The sequence below is a fragment of the Podarcis filfolensis genome (assembly GCF_964270895.1).
Source record: "Podarcis filfolensis genome assembly, chromosome: 6".
NCBI classification, from domain to species: domain Eukaryota; kingdom Metazoa; phylum Chordata; class Lepidosauria; order Squamata; family Lacertidae; genus Podarcis; species Podarcis filfolensis.
Window position 1 is genome coordinate 50403977 of NC_139609.1, and position 19832 is coordinate 50423808.

Below are 19832 nucleotides of genomic sequence, written 5' to 3' on the forward strand. Positions count from 1 at the left end.
CAAAACATTTTATTCAAGATATCTTAATTTTGAGTGGGAGACTATGCAAATTGATCCCCTCCTTCAGGTAGCGAAACTGCTTTAATAAGCTGTTCATGCCAAAGACAACTGCCTCCTCTCTCAATTCTTCCATAATATAAATCTCATTTTCCTGACAGCTGCACAAGTTTGCTACCTGGGTCAGCTTACATGTATGGTTTTGTTTCTGGCTTTGTGGGAACGCTGGGGTAAAAGCAATGCTGTTGGGAAACTAAACAATCCTTCCTCCTGTATTGTCCAGTGTCCATGGCTCTATCTTACTCTGCTTATCACAACTGCTTCTGGAAGGTGGGCAAACTGGAAAAATTATCAGATCTGAATAGCTCCTCCACCCCTTCTCATACTTGTCATTACTGTTTTAAACAATATATCCTGATGGAAAGGTAGTTTCTAGGGCCTCACAATCTACTGACAGAATCACCAGCAGGAGGGAGAAGACTGGAAGGCAAAAAAAGATGCATTTAGAGTCTAAACTCCTGTTCAAACAATGCCTCACTATTTATGTTCCTAATACATCCCTGAGTGCTGACATTTTATAGACAATTTCCAAAACAGGGCCTAGCCATTTTTGGATTATATTTCAGCTATAACTTTTAGAGCTAATTATTTGCGCTGAAAACCCCATATAAAAGAGGATCTATCATTACAGCAGAGCAATGCCAAAGACCTATCACGGTTCGGCCTAGTGACACGCTAATAGCAAAGCAAGGGAGAGGCAGACTCTGCAGCTCTGGAATTTGCATTCATTCACTTCTGAAAATAACACAGCATTAAGGGGGGGGAGAGAAAAGAGCTGCTATATCAAGATAAAACAACTCCTTAATAAATAACCTGGTAGCAATCGCAGAGCAATAATTAAATGCATGGGTGAACAGTACACAGTTGTAAGTAAAGCTGGGGGGGGGGGGGGACAAAAACTAAGATGCAATTATCAGTGCCAAACAAATTATAAGGCTTGGAACATCCCACTGGAATATTTAGCATCTAGCATATCTCTCCCCATTAAATGTTTGAGCTTTGGGACATTTCTGGTGGGCTGGGACCAAGCAACATCCTGGTCAAGGGCTGTTCCACATATGCCTTTTTCTCACAAGGGTGTTGGGAAACATGTACTTCTGGGAATATAGTGTGAAAATAGTGCCTGTTTTCCACAGGCTAGTGGTTGTAGCTTTGAAACAAGAAAGAAAGAAAGACAACTGAAAAGCAGTTTGCTAGATGAAGTATTCTGATAAATTTTTAAATAGCATAGTTTTATGGAAACTTAACTGGATGGAATGGAAACCTAAAGGAATTAGAAATTTTATTTATTGATGCAGAATATGATATATTTTAATGAAACTGGAACAAAAAGTTGGATTTAAAATGAATTTTGAGCATATAAGTTGAGATATCATGCTGAATTATAGAGACGTGTGTACATAACACTTGTGAATAACATTAATGATGTTTATGTATGGTTTGTAAAGTGTAACTAATAATAAAAATAAAACACACCCATTTGTGCACTGGAGAAAATGGAAGTCACACTTATTATTTTAATATGTGAAGGTGTAAGCATAATGCATGAAACAGCCCTAAGCATATATCTGTCAATCAAGGCTACTTTTGCTATTGATATATGCTGGTGGTTCCACTGGAAGAAGGGATTTAATTTGTTCAGGTTACTTGACCTTGCACATGAAAGTGCCAGGCAAACAGAATCTGTGCAGCTTCAGAACGTTTCACTATCTCTCAGCTTCAATTCCTGCCAGGATCACATGCAATGTTGCCTTAAACAAGCTTTGGTTTATGTCTGAAAACAAGAAAACTTTCTCCCCTTCTTAAGGGGAGCATATTCAGAGAACTAAAATGAAAACAAAAGCAACAGCTCTGGGACAACTGCAATGACAGCTCATTAAACAAGTTCTAATTCTAATGAAGTTCACTTAGTATGGCTGTGTAGCAGTTTGAGGAGTCTTGGTTTAAGGGAATGTCCAAATAGCAGTGTCTCAGGCTTCATGTACTTTAGTGCTATTGTACTAAACAAGATGCACAAACAACAGAAGAGTAACTTGGAAAAGTAGGTGCTTTTAAAGTACAGACTTCAACCAGAAGTCCTGGCATGCAGAACAGGGTAGTCACTGTCCTGTGACCATTACAGGTACACAGGAAAAAGTGTGGGAACATAAGGGATGCAATGGCGGAGCATTTGGACTGAGGGATGAACATTATCCCCTTCAGAACTAAGGCATAGACATTTCCTAACTCTCAATATCTACCACTCTCTATTAATTGGTCATTTTAGGGCCTATAAAGTTATGGATTCTGTTTCTTTCATCAAAGGAATAATACCTTGGGTCAGAGAAAGTTGCTGATATATCTATAGGAATTGCTTCAGGTTATGGCACTGCTAAGTCTAGGCAACATCCTCTTAATTTCAATACTCAGCACCATTTTGAAAATACCTGATTTAGAACAGAAATTGAACTTCAATGGAAATATTGGAGTAGCTTAAGCCACCTGCTAATTTTGATGTCTACCAATCACCTTTTGTCTAATATCTTGGAGCAACACAGCACTGTCAATAAGAGAAAGGCAGGTAAGATAACGGCACACCTTCCTTTCTCTAGTACAGTTGTTGCCCTTGCTGAGTGAGTCCTTGTCCAGGGAAGAATGAAGTCCCTGGGTTTCAGGTATACAGGTAACAATCCTATAAACAAAAATGATCCAGCATGAGAAAACTCTGCTTTTTCAATTACGTCAGTGGTGCTTTGCGTGTATCATAAACACAGCATCTCAAACGCAAGTGTGATGTGGAATGAATTCAATGTGTTAAAAAGGCAGCTATGGTGCCTCTATCAGTTGCTCCTTCCTCTTCCTACTCTATACCAAGCAGCTTACACTGTGAGCAAGGGGTGTCCACCCTGACCGAAACTTCAAATCAGTACTTTGCGTTCCTCAAAAAAAAGGAAAGGTCACACAGGAGTCTAACAAAGTAACAGATTAAGGCAAAACCCACTCTGCTGCCTACTCTCTATGTACATGCACCCCATTCCCATCTCAAAACACGGAAATCTTTGGGATGGACTGCATGCAGATAAGGGTCTGTGCATTTTAAACATCAAGCGACAAAAGGCATGCAAGCAGTGTGGTCAATGCTGTCAGCAAGGACATAGCAATTAGGAAGCAGATTCAGGCCTGCTATGGCAGTGCCTGGCAGAGAGCCAGGGGCCATCAGACCCTCCCCTTGCAGGGCTGGCTCTCCATCCCCTACTGGAAAAGTCTCATCAGAGGTGGCATACTGTAGATGGATAAGAAGTGAAAAGGACCAACCTTCTCGCGGATCTGAGAGATGAAAGTTTGTTTTGTTTGATGACATTGTGCGATGAAGATGAGAAGGGAATAAAAAAAGACAAGGAAAAACACAGAGAGTAAAAACAGGCCAAGCTGCATGTGTCTGCACAGCACTGAAACAACAAGACATGATGGTAGAGACCGGCCAGGACTACCCACTGTGCAACTGCGCACGCACACACACAAACAAACATTCCTGCCACAGAACACTGGATTCAGCTTCTCTTCCTCATCCAGATGCACACAACCAGACCATCAGTATATAGGAGCACATGTCCCAAGAGCACCAAGAGCCAAGTTGATTTTGGTAGGCTGCCCCCACTTCTGGCCAAGTACAGGCAAGAACAAGTGTGCACACACTCATGGACATACCCACCACATTTCAGACACCACAGGATTTTCAGTCAAGTGCCAAGCTCCATTCCAACTGTACAGACAGTAGCGGAGGCACTTTAACCCCCACCTGCCTCTCTCACACAGCTCAGTATCTGCACACATGCCCCATCACTCCTCAACACAGAGGAAGCAGTCCTGGTGAACAATGGGAATTCTTTAAGCATGAAGAGCCTCTTTCTCCCTCTTTCCAAACAGAGCTAAAAGCAGCAGAGAAACATTAGTGCAGTATGAACCAGTTGCTGTGTCAGGACCCCTGATGCACTGAACTGGGAAAGAAAGGAGGGCAAGAAGTCAAAGCAACAATCACCCCAAATCAGCAGGGCAATCCAGTACATTCCTGTTTTTGTTCCTGCAGGAGAGACAGTAAGAGGTTAGTTGTGTTTCCCTGAAGGGCATGGAAGACCTCGTTTCCTTTGCAGGAATGACCTTATAGCAGCTAATATCTGTGGTGAATCGCCTGAAATTGAACCCTTGCTGAGAGAATGCAGAGACTGTTCTGGTGGTTAGAAACTGCTTATGAGTCACATTTTAAGGATGGGAAAAGGCACGGCGGGTGTGGGGAGAGGACATTGCCTGTCAGCAGAACACACTCTCAATTAAAAGCCTTAATGGGAAAGATATACACTGTATGGTTGGTTCCATCAGTAATTCATTTGCAAGGATGAGAGAGGATGGGATTTCAGCTAGTTTTCATGATGTGCAGCCACCTACCTGCTCCTTAAACAGACTGCACCAAGAAGTACCATGGAAGCTAAGATAGACTCCACAGTGCATATTCTCAGCACTGATACACAATAGATGTGGGGGAGGAAGGGGAAAGGAAGCACTGTACTCCTCTCTTTGCATAGAATCGAAGAGTATGTGCTCACTTGCTCAAGGACCAGAATGAAGTGTGTTGCAGTAGCCATTAAGTACAGAAAGTGGAAATATTGTTTTAGTTCTGCTTACTCCTTTGTCACCACCCTGGAGTGAATGGGAAAAGTACTTTCTCTTTTCTGAGTGTGACAGGAGGATTGTACCACATTTGTAGTTCCACAGTTGTTTCAGGGGATGATGGGAAGATGCCAAAGGTTCCGCCTTTGGATATGTAGTCAAATGATTGTTCATAAGATTCTATTATTTGAACCTAATCTGCTGTATGAAGGGATTAGAATCCCAGCTATATAACCTTCCTATTAAAAAAGGTTCAAATCTTTGGGACTTCAGCAATTTGGGTGGGTTTGAATTTTGGCTCAGTTCCCCATTTCTCAGTGAGGTGAGCAGACCTGTGTCTGGGGCTGTACCGCTTCAGAGTACAGATAGGAGGATTATATAATTAAAGATTCGCCAATATGGACCCAAAATATTAATAATAATTCCTGTACGTTAGTAAATTAGTATTCTCTGAGAGAAGGCTAGGCTAGACTCTTTCCCTTTGACATTTAGTTTTCTAGGTGGAAGTGATATTTTTATAGGAAAGAGAGCATTGAATCATGTGAACCCCACTAAGCGGTCTGAAATGTATCAGCCCAAATACAGTTTTACTACCCCAGTGAAAAGTAGTTATATAGAGGCAACTACTTTGCAAAATTACCAGCATTCCACAAAAAAGGAACTAACACTGAGGTAGGCAATATGAAAAGAAGACTCTGCTATCTGAGGTGCACAGCAATGCTATACAACTCATCAGTACAAAGCCCAGGCCAGGCAAGCTGTAATGGTTTGCCCACATGTGTTTGTACTTTAGATTACAGTAAGCAAGGTTCACTTATGAAGCACACTAATACAAACAGATAACTTTCTAGCCTGTCAGTCAAGAATGATCTTGGGGCCTGTAATTTGTTACTAATTGCTGGATTATCTCTTAATCACTTCTTATACTAATGGATTATAGGAAATGAACATCTGCAGCTGAGTCTGCTCTGGAAAGACCCTGGATGGAAGCAGCTACACCTCATCTCATGTTGAAATTGTGCCTGCTTTATCAGTAAATATGCCAACACCTAGTGAATTGGAATGCTCACTTTCTCCCCAGAGCCCTTCTCTTCATCCCTTATCTCTGGCACTGCAGGAAGCAAGTCCTCCTGCTCTTTTCAGAACACTGGGACTTAAAGGCATGACAGTAAGAAGTGCAGTAGTTTACATCTTCCATGGAAAGAGCAATATATGCAAAATATACCTGACACCACAACCTCAAGTTCTGCTATCACCTACAGGAGCCAAGAGAGGCCTTAAGTGTTCCATGTTTCATGGGCCCCATCTGTCAGTAGTCTGACAGCAACTGCTAGTCTCACTTGATGAGGGGCAGCAGCATCAAAATAACAAATGTGATATTGGACAAGCAATCAGAAGGCACAATGCTGTTCCCAGTATTCCACAGAGAAACAGAAAGTAAATGAAGAGGTTGAGAAACTCCTACTAACCCTGATTACTTTGATAAGGTCAGAGAAGCTCCCAGTAACCCTGATCACTTTGATAATTTATGTATAAACCTTATAGCACATTCTCCTATCCTCTGCAGAAGAGCCAAAGTGGTAACAGTTAGGGTGACTACTTGCACAATAACCCCCACCCCAAACAAGAAAATCCATCACCCAAAAAGAGGACAAAAAGAAGGCACTGGTTTGCCTAAAAATTGTATATGCCAATTTGTAGGTATAGATGCCCATTTAGAAATAGCTGTTATAATTTAACTAACAATACAATGCATTTCATCATACTGGAGAAGTCTGTGACAAAGAAACTGGTGTGCTTGCTTAATATTTATTTTTAAGAACTCCTATTTAAAATATTTACATGCTAACTCTTACCAGCTAGTTGTGCATAGAATTGTAGCCTTATTATTATTATTACTATTATTATCCAGTTACACTTCTAACTTCTTTTTCCAGAAAAAGGGCAAGGCATGCCTTATCACAGTGTAAATTTGGTGTTTTTTTTAATCATAGCACCTTTCTGTATAAGGCTTATGAAGATTAACATTTTTTTAAAAGTCACAATGTGGTCAGCTTTTCGTACAGAAAGGTAGTTACAGTTCCATCTATTTACTCAGAAGCAACTCCCACTGAATTCAGTGGGTCTTACTCCCATGTAAATAAGTGGGTACAGGATTGCAGCCTAACCAATCTCTGGTTTTGTGGGTCAACATTTTACTTTAATAGTTGATTCAATTAGCAATTTTATTGTTCATAAAAAAAATTCCTTCAAAATGGCATTACTAACAGGGCTGACCTAATCTGGATGACACAGTGATGGGTAACTCTTAGCTGATGCTCAATTTATTTTGGTTTTACAGCACTCAAGAACTCTTAAGCGATGGAAGGATATGTGGCTCAGAGAGCAAACTTTTTTATGTGCAGGAGGAATATAACTAAACCAAATTATCCCCCCTGGAGTTTGTATCCACTGAAGCTGGTTGGGGAAAAACTGACGGAAAATGCAGAAGAGGCCAAGTGACAACCATTTCAACTTATAAGGTTGCTAGGAGAGAGAAAAAAACATTTTGGTAGGATGCCGCAAGAGCTAATCCAACCATCTGAGATCCACAAGCCACATTCAGCCTATGTACAGCTACTCAGACCATCCCCCTGCTCACATGCATGCTATATTTTATTCATGGAAAGAATTATCTCCTTTTCCCACTGACTGTTTTTTCCCCATGTGCACAAGATTAGTTGATGTAGGGAAGTGGTTAAAGGTGTGGTCTAAGAGAGAGGAAGTACCCAGTTCAAAGAGCTCAGCTATGATTTGCTCCCAACAAGCAGGTCTCTCTCAGTTTCACCTCCTAATTTGCAGTATGTGGATACTGGTAGTGGTCTATTTTACAGAGTGTAAGGATTATTGAGAGGAGTTATGAAAATGATATGAGCACTAAGGAAAAGTGCTCGGTTATTATACATGCAGGTTATTATACACATAGAAAACTATATGGCATTGGAGGCACCAGCTACAGATTACTGTGGCTTGCCATTTACTTTTCTCAGAGCTACACAGAGACCACACACTGTAGGATGCTTCTAACTCTTTGGATGCACATCTGAACAAGGGTAAGGGACAAGTTGCATGTTATGTTGCAGCTATGGGTAACAAACCCCTGAATGGTTCCTCCTCTTCCCTTGCAAAGTGCTGTTGCAAGGGGATGCAGTGCAAGGAGGGAGGAGGAGGAGTAAAGGGGAAGGAGTAAAAGTGATTCTTAACCTTCCTTTACCAGCCACTTTCCCTTGAAACTGCAACCCTCATCTTTTCGTTTGTGAGGGTCCAGACCTGTGATTTCAAGCTTACCAGGAGTCCAGAACCTTGGCTGGGATAAAAGCAGCTGTGTGTGTGTGTGCGCGCACGCATATACACACCCACACAGGAATAGCAGTGGGAAAATTGAATACTCCATCCCCTGATGCAAACCAACCCTACCTTAGGACACTTTGCAAGCAAGAAGGGGTCATCATGGCTACAGTATTCCTTGCCTCTAGTGACATGAAACTTGTATGGTTTTCAATAATATAACATGTGGATAATATTTGTGCATACATCCTGTTCTGTTTTCTCAAACAAGGGAAGTAGCCTCTTGCTTTGGCAATGGATTGGGAGCCAAAGGAATGGTGAAAGTCTTTCGCTGGGCTGGTTAGGGTGTCTATTTTGTTCTATAAAACAAAGCCGCCTGCAAAAAAAGCAAAAAAAAAAAAAAAAGAAAAAAGAAAAAAAAAAAGCAATAAAAAATATTTAAAAAAAAAATATAAAACAAAGCCGCCTGCACAAATATAGTCCGAGAAACAGTACATATGGCAAACCTCCACAGGGGACAATTTATGTAGTAACCTGTCTTTTATATACTATGGGGCTTTATCTCAATCCTGCAGCTTGGAGTCCAACCTTGTAAAGATTATACGCAATAAAAAGAGGCTTGTTTCGAAATTTATGCCTGAGAAATACAACAGTTAATAGAAAATGAGCCACACACACAGGGCTAGAAACATATCCTTACTAGAAGCTTGGCTTGTGTCACCTTATCTCCAGAGAGAGCCAGCCAGCCAGCCAGCTAGCTGAACAACCTGCTCTTCGCATCAAACCTGGGGTCACAGTTTACTGCACTCCTTAGAATCTAAAGGGAGTTCTCTAGCTAAATAGAGAAAGTCTCAACAAACAGGGAATCAGCCAGGTTTAAAGGTGAGGTTTCTTTGCCTTGGCAAGCTGTGTATTCAGGTGAAACATTAGCCTTCCCAAGCTTTTTCGGAAAGGCTCAACACAGAGAAAGATACTTAGGAAAAAATGTGAAAGTGATTAAGAATGTCCAAAAATTTATACAACAATGTAAACATGAAATATGTTCAAACAAACACCCTCCCTTTACTCTGGGGAGATATGACATTATTTTTACTAGAGCTGACTACACACACACACACACACACACACACACACACACACAAAGTACAGGGTATATAAGGTCAATAATAAGCACATTATGCTTGAGAAATGGGCATTTCTGCTGCACAGATAAAGAGTTCTGAGACTATCTGAAACTTCAGCATCGTACAGATTTGTATGTTGAAATTGTTCTGCAAGATGAAACGGCACCTGTAGAAAATGAGTGCTGAACACAATGAGAGTAACCGAGAGACCTAGAAGCAATCACACAGTAAGTCATTTTGGCTTCTCCTGGGAATAACTCTTCCTCAGCTTGGTTAAGGCAGCTCCCCTCCACCCCACAAATAAAAGGCGTGTGCATGAGTATTAGGAAGCAACGATCAAGTGGGGAGACAGAGAGAGAGAGAAAAGAGAAAAGACAGAGGAAGGAATGAAGATGAAAACAGTATTTCTAAATGGGTAGTTATTGAGATCCAGGACCTAAGAAGGAATAAAATATGATTTCAACTGCCAACCAGTCAAAGGCACCAAATTGACACTCTTCTTCTTTCCCACTGTTATGTAAGTACCAAACCACACCTCCAAGGGGTGTCTTACATTAATATCCCTGGCTAATACAAGGTCTGGCCAAGGAGAACACGCATTGTTCCCATGTAAAACAGAACAGAAAACTCATCAGCTTTTAATGAAGTGCCAAACTCTTTGCTCTCCAAACACAAAATTCTGTATCAAATTTAACGTAGTGAGTGAAAAGACTTTGAGATCTGGGAATAATAACAAGTTAAGAAAACAGTCTGGCAAAGTGGCTTCGTGCAACAAACTGAAGCCGATTCTCAGCAGGAATGGAAGCTATTGTAATAGCTTCTGCAATAATCCCCGTTGCTGACAAGGTGTTGACCAAGAGAGCTTATGGAAACTAACATGCTATTCCAGAGTCAACATGATGCACCAACTCACCTGCAAGAGAACAAGTCAAGCTTATGAAATGAATGCTCAAAGCTTTATCTCATTAAAATAAATAAACAAACCCTCCCCAAAAAGGGTGGCAGTGAGAAAAAGAGAGACCCACTAATTTCACAAAGCCCCCCAACACGCTTTTGTTTAACAAAATATACAAATAATTAAACATGAACTTCTGCCCCCTTTATGACAGTGGTTTAACCAGTTTGACCATTAAAGAAGCTCTGGCGAAAAAAATGAAATAAAGAAAAAAAATATGGCAAGAATTGACTTTCCAAAGCTTGAACTCAGTGACTGGTTGGGCATTTAGGTTTCCTCATTTACAATACATCATAAAGGTAACCTCTCACTGCAACGTCTCATGGGTCATTAGCGAAGGTGTAGACACGGAAGAGAAGGTAGAAAGGGATGGAAGTTTGCCTTCTCCAACTTTACCTCGCACATAAAGGTTGGCTGGAGCAGAGTAACGGGTCCCAGCACTGTTCGTGGCGACACATTCATATTTGCCTTGGTCTGACTCTTCACTGTTCTCAATCTGTAGAGCTCCTATGTGGAAAATAGAACACAGACAATATTGGTTATAATAATATATTTACAAAACATGTAAATTTTTGCTCTGTGTCCCTAACTTAGGACACAAAGGGCTTCTGGTAAATGTGTGGCATGGCACTTCTCAGAGGGTCCACCAAACACCACTTCCACTTGGTTGTTGCTGAAAAGCATCTGCTGTGTCCAGTTTTTATAGCTGCACAGGCAAACAGTTACTGACACCTTTTCAATTCACTTCTTATGGAACACATCCATTTCTACCAAGCACAGAAACTTTCAAAATAATTCATGTTTATCCGTTGAAATATCACAACAAATACCATCTTTACACAACCAATTTGCATCTTGGTGCACTACTCTCTTTCCTTTAATTATCAATTCGATTCTCTAAAATTAAACCTTCACTTCCCCATAAAGTATGAATAACAGAATCTTAGAAACCTACAAACCAAAAGGATTACAAGATTGTACCCTAAGAAGTCCTTTGCATCTCTGCTTCTGAAGACTACTCCTTTCGTTTATGATAAAGACCTCAATACAACCATCAATACAATTAATAAGTCAGCATCAGAAAATGGTACAACTTGTGTTAAATCCAACTTAAACCTGAAATCAGCCCAACCCACATTAGGGACAAATACGGCTTGAATGGCATTCTTGTTCCTTATCTCGTCCATCATAGATGAGTGCTGAACCCTGTCCAGTTGTTTCCTCTGGAAATCATTTAAAATGGGCTGCATCTAGCTTGTGGAGGAAGTAAGGATGACAATGGTGAAGGGGAAAATAAGCAAAGGGTGAATGTAGAAGTAGCCTTGATGCCACTTTGCCAGATCAGAACCTCCATACTTCCTGAGCAGCAAAGACTTTCTTGGTTCTTCCAGAAGTTGAGATTCCAGAGATGGCAGAAGAGGGCATTTGCTCAGAAACACATACACACCTGAACCAAGAGAAAAAGCATTAACCTGTCTGCTTGTCAGAGTCTGAACCCATTTCCATTTGCCAGAGAAAACAGCACTGTGAACAGAAGCCAAAATTGCTGTCTCCGCTCTTCCCACTTCAAGGAACAGAGGTCAAATTCAGTTTTCATATCATTGCAACAGAAGGAAAACTAATGTGAATCAACTGCCGCCACCTACATTATTTAGAAGGATAAATTGAGACTGTAGCCTAAGTCTATATGTCAGGGAGAGAAAAAATGAACCTCACTGAGCTTTGCTATGTAATAAAAATGATGTAGGGAGCCCTTCCTATTGTTACGCTGGGGCTGGCAGGGGGCAGTGCAGGGGACGCCAGCCAGAAAAGCCTTCCTTCTGCCACTCTTAAGGTGCTTTCACATATAATACTAATAAGTTGACTGTTCTTTAATACAGCAGCATCAGCATTGTCAGGTTTGTTTTTAATGTTTTGTAACCCAGACCAGGAAAACATCTACTACTACCAATACTACTACTGCTGCTGCTACGTTGCTGCTGTTGTTAAATTTATTACCCACCCTTCATCAGCAGGTGCCAGGGCTGGTTACTATGATTTAAATTCAGTATTAAAAACAGTTAAAACTAATTTCAGGTGGGTCCTGAAAACACACATCTGAAAACACCCAAAACACCAGGATAGCAAGGTGCGTCTTCAGCAACTGACAAAGGCTATATAGCAAAGGTGCCACTATTTATAAGCTGCTGCAAAGAATGTCCTCTCCTGAGCCATCACCTTGAATTTCTGAGGGCGGCAGAGCCACCCAAAGGGTCTCTCTGCTGATCTTAATATCTGAGAGGGTCTGTAGAGAAGGCAGCAGTGTCTCAGATATTTGGGGCTTAAATAATTTAGAGCTTTAAAAACTAGCATGAGCACCTTGAATTGGCAGAAAATGTAGCTGTTTTAGAACAAACCCAGCCCGTGATCTGACCATTGAATTTTGAACCAGTTGAAGTTTCCAAGTCATCGTCATGTAGAGTAGTCCAATCTGGAAGTTACCAGAGCATGCAGCACTGTGGCGAAGTCCCCTCTGTCCATAAGGGGTTGTAGCTGGCAAACCAGCCATAGCAGGAAATTAGCCACCTAAAGTGACAATGCTGGACAACACCCTCAAGCTATGAACCTGCTTCTTCTAGGGGATTGCAACCTTGCTCAGAAGAGGCTGCCCTCCCAGCTCCTGGATTTTCAGGATTCATTTTTAATTTGTTGGCCCACATCCAGTCCATCACTGCCTTCAAATATAACAAAAGCAAGTTTAAAATATAGTAACAGCAAGCAATGATGACCTGCATCATGGCTGACAGGAGGCAGAGGGAACCCCCAAGAAAGGGGATTCAAACTCCTAGCCTCCTGTTCCTTGACCCTGGATATTTCCAAACATTATGTATGTGTGTTTCCCTACATTGCTCCTCTCTACTTGTGAGGCACATGCATATGCTTTATATCGCCTTCCCCAACCCCAAAATGTTTTGTACTAGAATTCTCATCATTCCTCACCATTGGCTATGCTAGCTGGGGCTGATGGGAATTGGGGAAGGCTACTCTCTACTGACTTGTAATTGCAAGTGAAAATAGTTAGTGGGGGTTGGTGGGCTTCATAAGCATGGTCAGAGATGGCTAAAATAAATAAATCCACAGATACCTTCTCACCTTACATTTCTGCAGGTAGGTCTAATCTATGGAACATAGAAGTGTTCTGGTTTTGGCAGGAGCTGCCTTGCTTTACCAGCAAAGTTAATGAAAAATGTTGACTGTCTCATTAACAGAGCAATCCTATGAATGTTTACGCAGAAGCTTCACCTGAGTTCAGTTAAATTTATGTTCATATAAGTCCACAAGAGTGAAACCTTTTTGAGGATTTGACGAGGAAGGCAAAAGCCTACTTTCACAATCTCACACTGGGTTCTTGCAGCTCTGCAGTTGCCAGTAGAGTAAAATGGTGCACAAAATTTTCTGGATCATGATTTATATATCAATACTTAACATGCCGCTTAGATTTTCAGCTCTAATAATCCTAGGTGCTACCTGGAATGGCAGCCAAATGCCCCCATTTCAAATTTATTTATTTTTTACGGCCAAATAAGCTAAATAAATAAAAACTACCACAGTGATGTTATTACTGATGCTCATTATGTTCCTGTTCAGCTGTGCCTCTTCTTCCCGAGCATGATGATTGGCATGGCTGGGACCTGGAATGAAGCTGGGTTTCTGTGATATATACAAGTGAGGCAGTCACTGACGGAGAGCTATGAAACTGAGCAGCACACAAGGGCAAATGCAGGAATACAGCTCAATCACTGATTCCCCTTCCTTTTGTGTATCATGCATCTGGCATTCATGCACTTTCCTCTTGTACTCCAGATACAGAAAAAGAGAGATTGAGATATGCAGATCCCAAGAGAAGCAGCACTACAAGGCTGCCAAAGAGGGTGCTAAGGGCAAAACAGCGTGAAATTTGGGCAATAGTAAAAGTATTAGATAAAAAGTTTCTCAGCCCTTCTCTGCCAATTATCAGATCTTTCTGTTTCAAAGTAATTGTCCTTCTGCTTTGCAGTGGTGAAACTCACACTGGAGGAAAGTCTATCCAGTCAACGGGTACAAACGCTTTCCAATTGATTCCAATTTATTTTGTGAAGAAAAGGACCATTTAAAATGCTGTCTTCCCTTTAACACTTCCACTGCTTCTCATGTACCTGCAATGGCAAAATCTGAAGCATCAGAGGTCCATGACATGCCAGCATTTTCTGCTTCCAGGAGAAATATTTCTCGTAATATTTAATTGCATTCTATAACAACATAGAAAACTTCGGAAAAACTAGAGGAGGGGGGCTGTGCGTATATGTGAACAAATGCTGGTCCAATAATTCTAAGACTGTGGGCAGTCACTGTTCACCGGATTTGGAATATGTGGCTGTTAAATGTAGACCAGCCTATCTCCCTAGGGAGTTTACAGCTGTTATGTTAACTGGTGTGTACGTGCCACCAGATGCCAATGCCAACTTGGCTTTGGGACGCCTGCAGAGCCTTATCAGCAGCCAGCAAGACAAGTATCCTGAAGCTGTGCACATCATTGCGGGAGACTTCAACCATGTAGAACTTAAAACAGTGCTCCCAACGCTCTATCAGCATGTGAAATGTCCCACAAGAGGGGACAAGACACTAGATAAAGTTTATTCGAATGTAAATCACGGCTATAGGGCTTTACAGCTGCCACACTTGGGCCAGTCCGACCATATGTCTTTGTTCCTGGTACCAGCATATATCCCACTCAGGAAACGGGCTCCCACAATATTAAAATCTGTTAAAATCTGGCCTGAAGGTGCTATTCACCAGCTGCAGGACTGTTTTGAGAGAACTAATTGGGATATTTTCGATCGTTCAGACCTGGAGGAGCACACGGCGGCAGTTCTGTGCTATATCAATCATTGCACAGACACTGTCACAGTAAACAAATCCATCCGGTTTTATCCCAATCAGAAACCCTGGATGAATAGAGAGGTCCAGGGCCTGTTGCGGGAAAGGAACAGGGCTTTCAGGTCAGGCGAGGTGCAGCTTTACAGTGTGGCAAGAGCAAACTTGAAGAGGGGCATTCGACAGGCAAAACGGGATTATAGGCTGAGGATTGAGGATAATTTAAGGAGCAACAACACAAGACAGATGTGGCAGGGGATTCAGCACATTACCAACTACAAACCTAACCTTGGTGCTGTCGACGGTGACCCTTTGCTGGCGGAGGAGCTTAACCTCTTCTTTGCTCGCTTCGAGAAGGAGCCACCTGAGACGCCGGTATTACAGCCACCAGCCCTTAGGGGCCCCTCATTCACGGTAGAGGAGCATGAGGTGAGAAAGGTATTGAGGATGGTGAATCCGAGGAAGGCGGCTGGACCTGATGGCATCACTGGAAAGGTGTTGAAGGGCTGTGCGGATCAGCTGGCGAGGGTCTTTACTAAGATCTTCAACAAGTCCTTACACCAGTCTATTGTCCCACCCTGCCTGAAGTCGTCAACTATTGTCCCTCTGCCCAAAAAATCCACAATCAGTAGTTTGAACGACTACAGACCAGTTGCACTGACTCCAATCATCATGAAGTGTTTTGAGAAACTGGTGCGCCGTCATATTATTTCCTGTCTTCCATCAACTTTTGACAACTACCAGTTTGCATACAGGGCAAATAGATCCACAGAGGACGCTATCACCACCACTCTCCATGCTGCTCTGTCCCATCTGGAGCAGCCGGGGAGTTATGTGAGGCTGCTGTTTGTGGATTTTAGCTCAGCTTTTAACACTATTCTCCCCCATAGACTGGTGTCCAAGCTAGAGGCGATTGGACTCTCCAACTCCACCTGTCTCTGGGTTTTGGATTTTTTGTCAGAACGTTCTCAGAGGGTTAGAGTAGGGTCACATATGTCCACAGCCCTTAGCCTTAACACCGGCTCACCACAGGGTTGTGTGTTGAGTCCCCTGCTCTATGCTCTCTATACGTATGACTGTACAGCCATCTATTCCAGCAACAAAATCATCAAGTTTGCTGATGACACTACGGTGGTAGGGCTCATTTCAGGAGGGGATGAGTCCGCCTATCGGGACGAGGTGGAGCGGCTCTGTGTTTGGTGTGGAGAGAACAATCTGGCTCTTAATACGGCTAAGACCAAGGAATTAGTGGTGGATTACAGGAAAAAAAAGGCGGACATTCAGCCCTTGCATATCAATGGGGAACGGGTGGAGAGGGTGGCGGAATTCAGGTTTTTGGGAGTAACTATCGATCAGGGCATGACTTGGAGCGCAAATACCACTGCTCTGGTGAAGAAGGCCCAGCAGAGAATTTATTTCCTCAGACTTTTAAAGAAGAACAATCTGAGTGAGAGACTGCTGGTGTCCTTCTACCGAGGCTCCATAGAGAGCATTCTTACATACTGTATTTGTGCTTGGTTCTCCAGTTGTACAGCTAGGGAGAGGAAGGTGCTCCAGAAGGTCATAACCACAGCACAAAGGATTATTGGTCAACCTCTCCCATCCTTGGAAGAATTGTACGGTTCCCGTTGTCTTAGGAAAGCAAACAACATCCTGCAGGATTCATCTCACCCGGGATACAGTCTGTTTGCACTACTGCCGTCTGGCAGGAGATATAGAAACATCAAGTCAAGGACAAATAGACTGAAAAACAGTTTCTACCCGAGAGCTGTGGCCCTTTTGAATGCTGTAACTCGATAGTGTGACTTGGGAGATTGATGGGTGTGGGTGTGGGTGTGGCTGGAATGTGGTTTGTGGGTTGTTGTTGTTGTTTTGTTTTTGTTGTTTTTAAGGGATGGCATCCAATTTCGTTGCACTTGTGCAATGTTGCACGTGTGTAATGACAATAAAGAATCTATCTATCTAACATAGAAAACTTGATTTGAACTTTGAGAAAGGGGACATGTGTCAAGTCACTTTCCCTAAAGCAGCTTTTATTTTTGCTTACTAGCCATCCTTCAAAATACACATCCATTCATCCATCCTCTTGTCTAACCTGCCAGTCACCAACTAGACCCATGCATCTCTGAACAGTCTATCAAAACTCACCCTGACCTTTCAGCCTGGGTCTCACCTGAAAGGCAAAGGGGGAATGTTAAAAGTGACAACATGCCTTGTGAACACAGAGCTCTCAGTTAGAAAAATGACAGCACCTCTGGACAGCAAGAGTAGAACTGCGGCTGCAGGGCCCAAAGGAAAGGTTAGTTTCAGAAATAAAATTTTATCCTGCTTCTCCGGCCTGACTTCCATAACACTTCCATTCAATAGGCAGAAAGTATGATTGGCCCTTCAATGCATTCACATAGAACCCACCTCTCAACATGAACCACTGAAAACTTTACATCCAACTAGCTGTGCAAACAAAAAAATAATTTAGTTTTATTTCCACATCAAATTGATCCCAGAAGTGCAACAAACTTACCTTAGTGAGAACCACAGTACAGACCACTATGTGAGTATAACCTCCCTTTCACAAAAGTGCCTTCACCTACCACATCTGGTAATCTTTAGAGACTCAAAAGCCTGTGTGTTTAACAAAAGGTGTAAGTCTGACACAAATCCTGTATGAGATGCTAAGAGGTGGCTTTTTGGCACGTACAGAAATGTCATCTTTGACATTCAAACGGGACACATACATTTTAAATAATGTCAGACACATTCTTAAAATACCTCATTAGGACTCAGATAGGGAGATTTATGTTTTATGAGATGGATGATTCTCATTATAAAGATATGTCCACTTTCCTCAAAAAGGATGTACGGAACATCCAGGCGGTTCTGGTGCTGAGTCATTAATGCCCTCGCTTGTTGATACAGAGGAAATACATAGCAGTTGTGTGCTGGGAAAGGCCCAACCTGATATGGGCAAAGATAGGGCCTGCTTGGTTACTTAGCATTCAGTCTGTCATTTTGCTTTCAGAGTTGTGATAGAAGCAGAGAAAAGGTTTTAAAAATGTGTGGCATCACAGCTGTCAATCTTGCAGCATTCCAGAGAGAAGATGACAGAGAAACCCATTCATATCAAAATGAGGTTTACAGTTTTCCCCCTGACCCAGATTTTTCACAGAAGCAACTTGATGCAAATACACTTGAAACAGCAACCCCCATTTGCTCCAAAATCACTTAACAAGAACTGAAAACATTAACCCCCAGCAACAGAACCAGTTCCAAAGACTTGGATTATTAACTTCCAGCAGTGATTCAGTGGAGAGAGAAGGGGGAGGAAAGAAGGGGAGCATTGGACAAATGAGATAGTGTAATTTAGTGGTGCTAAAAAGTTTATCAGGAAATTCAGGGGTCAGTCAACAGCGGTAACTGAAATCACAAGAGATCAGAGTCACACTATATAGTACTGATTACAACCTTAAAATTAATTCAAGGGACTACTTTGAGTGTGTAGGCTAGAAATGTTACTAGCACATATAGGCAGTGAAACTAGCAAGGTCTGGGAATGCAGAGCTGTCAGACTGGAGGTGGATTGAACAATTGAAGACTTAATGCAGCCAGATGTGTGTCTGATTCATTTACTCACAACAAATCTTTATGCTACAGTGCACCATGAATCCTTGTCAGGCTTCAGAAGGGGTGGAGCTGGCATCTTAGATCTCCTCCCTTCACCTTCATATCAGAGAAGGGCCAGCAAAATAATAATAATAATAATAATAATAATAATAATAATAATAATAATAATAATGTTATTTATTAAATTTATGAAAAGGTGCACCTTCAGCTCTCAAAGAAAGTCCTCCAGTCTTATTCCTCAAGTTAGATTTGCCTGGCATTTTAAGAATTTATTTCCTTTGTATTAGTTCAATTCCTGTCAGCAATAATGCAGAAGGAAGGGCTTCACTGTTCTCTTGTGAAAGTGTTACATCCTTCAAAACATGCCACAGCAGCTATTTCAGACCTGCCATTACGTGGTGCCCCAGAGGGTGACTGAATCTGAAAGATTCAAGACCTCAGAGCCCTCTGTGGCATGAATGGGGATAGCGTTCTCCCTCTGAAAACCTCCCGTTGAATAACCCCCTTTGACCTGTGCACACCTGCGATGGATGATTCTACAAGGCGCCACACTAAAAATAAACAAAAACAAGCACACACAGGAAGGAACGGCAGATGCGCAAGTGAGCTGACAAGAGTTTGGAGTGAAAGAATAGCTGGAGATGATATACTGTTGGAGACGGGCATGGCAGAAAGGATATGGAGTGACATGACAATTAGAGGCACAGTTCAGCATTCTTACCTCTGATTGGTGTACCACCTGGTGAGGTAATTTGAATGCAAATAAGATTAGAGAGAAGCGTTAGTACAAAGAGGAAAGGAAGAAAATTATAACTAAAAAAGTAGAAAGTTTTTCAAAGCTAGAATCTGTATTAGCGCAACAGGAACAAACAAAAATAAATAAATAAAAAGAAATAAAGGATGTGCAGTAACAAGTCAGAGTGATGCCCTCAGGTGGTTAGTAAAGCTCTCTGCTACCAAGAACACAGAGTCTGGCCCCATTTTACCCAATTAATATATTGCTGGTCCTACACAAAGGAGGGCTCTGACTCCTAAGCAAAACCACTAGCATTCATTGTCACAACTGAGATGGAGAAGCCACTGGGATATGGGTGCTGCGCCCTTTTATTCTGCCAGAAGATGGGGCTTGTGGGAGTACCAGAGTGAGTGTTGTGAGAGAGTGTGTGTGGGGAGAAAAATTAAGCATATGGTGTTGGTGAGACACACATTCT

General features: G+C 42.0%; 1 protein-coding gene across 26 annotated transcripts in view; it reads right to left on the reverse strand.

Moving 5' to 3' along the window:
- The window catches only part of PTPRF (protein tyrosine phosphatase receptor type F), a 476587-nt gene that overhangs the window by 76181 nt on the left and 380574 nt on the right, over positions 1-19832 (reverse strand). For 17 of the 26 annotated variants that reach the window (XM_083619805.1, XM_083619803.1, XM_083619795.1 and 14 more), the window contains exon 7: positions 10504-10614. In XM_083619805.1, the coding sequence (XP_083475931.1) occupies positions 10504-10614 (111 nt within the window). Of the gene's footprint in view, positions 1-10503; positions 10615-19342; positions 19361-19832 lie in introns of all 26 variants that reach the window. The other 9 variants (XM_083619798.1, XM_083619800.1, XM_083619801.1 and 6 more) reach the window with 1 other exon arrangement.